At 47.2% G+C, this 3,353-nt stretch overlaps 1 protein-coding gene across 1 annotated transcript in view; it reads right to left on the reverse strand.

Annotated features, from left to right (window-relative positions):
• The window catches only part of LOC104511249 (obscurin-like), a gene marked incomplete at its 3' end in the record, with an annotated part of 7,564 nt that extends 5,287 nt beyond the window's left edge, over positions 1 to 2,277 (reverse strand). Inside the window, exons 1-2 of the mRNA XM_010153784.1 lie at positions 2,082 to 2,277; positions 407 to 673 (exon numbers count right to left, since the gene is read on the reverse strand). Coding sequence (XP_010152086.1) covers positions 407 to 673; positions 2,082 to 2,277 — 463 coding nt within the window. The remainder of the gene's footprint in view (positions 1 to 406; positions 674 to 2,081) is intronic.
• Positions 2,278 to 3,353: the final 1,076 nt, after the last annotated feature.

Consider the following 3,353-nt stretch of genomic DNA (forward strand, 5'->3'; position numbering starts at 1 on the left):
CTCCAGGCCCGCCATCCTCGTCGTGGCCCTGCGCTGGACCCTCTCCAGTAGCTCCTTGTCCTTCTGGAGCTGAAGAGCCCAGAACTGGACACAGTACATATGATACTCTATAATGTATGCACGTTATATTGTATAATAAATATATATCTTTATAATGGAATCTATGTATTATAAAAACACTGTCAGCAGATTTTAGTGGGTGACATTAACATTAAACCACAGAATCATTGAATAAAGACCCATATCTGATTCCCTAGAGATAGCTGACCCAGTTCTTCATCCCGCTGAAATCACTCTTGTCTGATTCAGTTTGAGCACAGACAACATCTGTCTGCGAATTTACTTAATCACGTGCCCCTGCCATGGTACCAAGCCCCGTTCACCTCTTGCTCACGCAAAGCCCCACCTTTCACGAGCACAGCAGCGGTGGTTTGCTGGTCCCCTGTGTCGCAGGTGTATTCCCCGGTGTCAGCCTCACTCAGGTTGTGAATTGTCAGCTCAGCCACGGATCCAGCTTGGCGCATCTTGTATTTGCCACTGGGTCGCAGCACTGTCCCGGCCTTCTTCCACTGCACAGTGGCATTTGATTTTGAGATTTCACAGCTCAAAGTGATAGTGCCGCCTTCTTCAGCCTCTTGGTTCTGGAGCGGTTGTGTGAAGGTTACCGACAAAGCTAAACCAAGACAAACCAGAGGAAAAAAGATTATGTTTCACTGCTGTGTCGCTAAGTCTTGTGTTTAATGAAACTGTGGTGCCGTTCCACATTTGGTTCAGACTCAATTCCAAATTTACTTTAAAACACAAACAAGGAATGTCAGAAAGTGCTGGATTTCCCACAGCACCAAGCACTTTGCACTCCCCAAAAGTCACTGGGCACTGCACACACTGAGAAAGTCTGGGAACGTTTTCCTTTTTAAACAGGAGCAGTCATGGACATAGACTCTTGAGCAACCAAGTGCATGTATCTCCAAATGGGTACCAAAGCCACAGCTCAAAAGCTTACACCTGACAGGTAAGTTCTTGGGTATTTGGGAAGATGCACAGAGAAACAACATTATATAATGCCCCTCCTTTAAAAACTGGACTTGGAAGAGATGACCTCTGGAAGTCTCCACACGGATGTATATCACTGATGGGTCAAGATGGAGTTGTGATGGGTTGATTTACAATGCACTGCATGTGTAAGTTTAGTCCCTCAGGTCCAGTTCCCTAGAAGAACCTTGGTGGCTCCACAGTGATGGCTGAATCGGTATTTTCAAGGGAATCAGAGACTCATGGAATGGTTTGGGTTGGAAGGGATCTTAAAAATCATCTAGTTCCAACTCCCCTGTCATGGGCAGGGACACCTTCCACTAGACCAAGTTGCTCCAAGCCTCATCCAGCCTGGCCTTGAACACTTCCAGGGATGGGGCATCTACAGCTTCTCTGGGCAACCTGTCCCAGTGCCTCACCACCCTCTCCGTGAAGAATTTCTTCCTGATATCTAATCTAAACCTCCCTGATTTCAATTTGTACCCGTTACCCCTTGTCCTATCACTACAGGCCCTTGTAAAAAGTCCTCTCCCAGCACCCTTGTAGCCCCTTCAGGCACTGGAAAGCTGCAATGAGGTCTCCTCGGAGCCTCCTCTTCTCCCGGCTGAACAAGCCCAATTCTTGCAGCCTTTCATCATAGGAGAGGAAGGAGATGGGGCTCCAGAAATCAGAGTGAACCCACAGGAACCAGGTGGCAGATGTGTATAAGAGGGGATAGATCTGAAGGTCCTTGCAGGTGATGTAGGAATGGATGGTGTATTCTGTGGGACAGCTGGGTTCACGGCTTTTGTACGGTTGCATTTGCAGTGAAGGCATCCCATTGTGCAGCCACGTCCTGCAGCCCTAGAGCTCTCAGGGGCCAGCAAAGAGTAAGAAAGAGAGAAATAGTCTTTGTGAAGATCTACTCTGTCAGACTGTGTCACCGTTGATGCAGAAATCAAATTCACAAGAAAGGACCAGCCTCCGCCAGAGCGTCCCTGAATCCGACACACAGCACATCTAAACCAACCTAGAGCTGCCCAAAAAGTGAAGCGAAAGCTTTTTGTCACCTTTCAGTACCAAAGATGCCACAGTTTGCTCATCATCAGAATCGCAGATGTAGTCTCCAGCATCCTTCAGCCGCAGATCGTGGGTGAGTAGCTCCGCAGCAGAGCCCATCTGCTTTACCCCATAATTGTTGCTGGCTGGGAGCAAGACTGACCCTTTTTCCCGCTTCACTGGTGCATTCTTTGGAGAGCTCGGCATGAAGAGTGCCTGTAGGGCCTTCCTCAGCTTCCTGGCTTAGGAGCTTTTTTCAAGGAGTGCTGGAGTGGCTGGGACCACACATCGGGACACAAATGGGCAGCCGACATGAGAGGATTTGCTTACAGCACAAATATCCTGGTATCACTGGATCACTAGTGTGATAGCAGGCAGGCACGTGCACGTCATGGGAGAGCCCCCAAGGGATATTTCAAGGAAGCATTTCACAAGGACATGAAATTACATGAAATTTCTATGACATCCTGGCTGCTCTTTAATTTTGCCGATCTTGTATGTCAGAAATAGTCACCTTAATATCGTATTTGTAGCAGAGTAGATTTTTAAAATCTGATATATTGGCACCTTACACCTGTTCTTAAGGCCTAGGCACTACAAGTATTTCCATGCCTTGCTCATCAGCTGGAGTGGAGTGCCTAAGCAACTTTGTGCACTTTGACTCTTGAGAACCATTTTCCCAGGTGGAACTACAGCTGAAAGGATGGTGAAGCATCAAAAACTGTCTCATTCTAATTTTAGTTCCATCTTCAATTTTCTGAGTGATGAGGAAGAGGCCCTTGGTTCTAGGGCTGTGGAAGCAGTTACTGTACTTGTGTCCCTCCATGTTCGTTGCTCAGGACTTAATTTCTGAAAGCAAAAGGACTCAGCTGCCTTATACCAGCGAAGTGCATCTGAAGTCAAGGAGAGTAGAGAGAACCCTCTTGCCAGTTCTGAGCTAAGGAAGTGGAACAAGTTTCTCATCCTGAAAACAAAACAACCTACCTTTAACAGTTACAGTGGCTGTCGTTTGTTCATTTCCGTTATCACAGGTGTATTTGCCAGAGTCTTCCGGTTTTAAGTGATAAATCTTTAAAGTATGGATTGTTCCCTCCTGCCTGATTTCATACTTGGAGCTTGAGGAAATCACCTGGGCGCCCTTTTTCCACTCCACCACAGCATTAGGCTGGGAAACCTCGCACCGGAGGATGGCTGTTTCTTCTTCCTGCAGTTCTGCGCTCTGCAGTTTCTCCTTAAAGACTGGAGGTGGCACTGAAATTACAAACACAGCCAAGGCATTTACA

Source organism: Eurypyga helias, unplaced genomic scaffold (assembly GCF_000690775.1).
Source record: "Eurypyga helias isolate BGI_N326 unplaced genomic scaffold, ASM69077v1 scaffold41876, whole genome shotgun sequence".
Taxonomy (NCBI): domain Eukaryota; kingdom Metazoa; phylum Chordata; class Aves; order Eurypygiformes; family Eurypygidae; genus Eurypyga; species Eurypyga helias.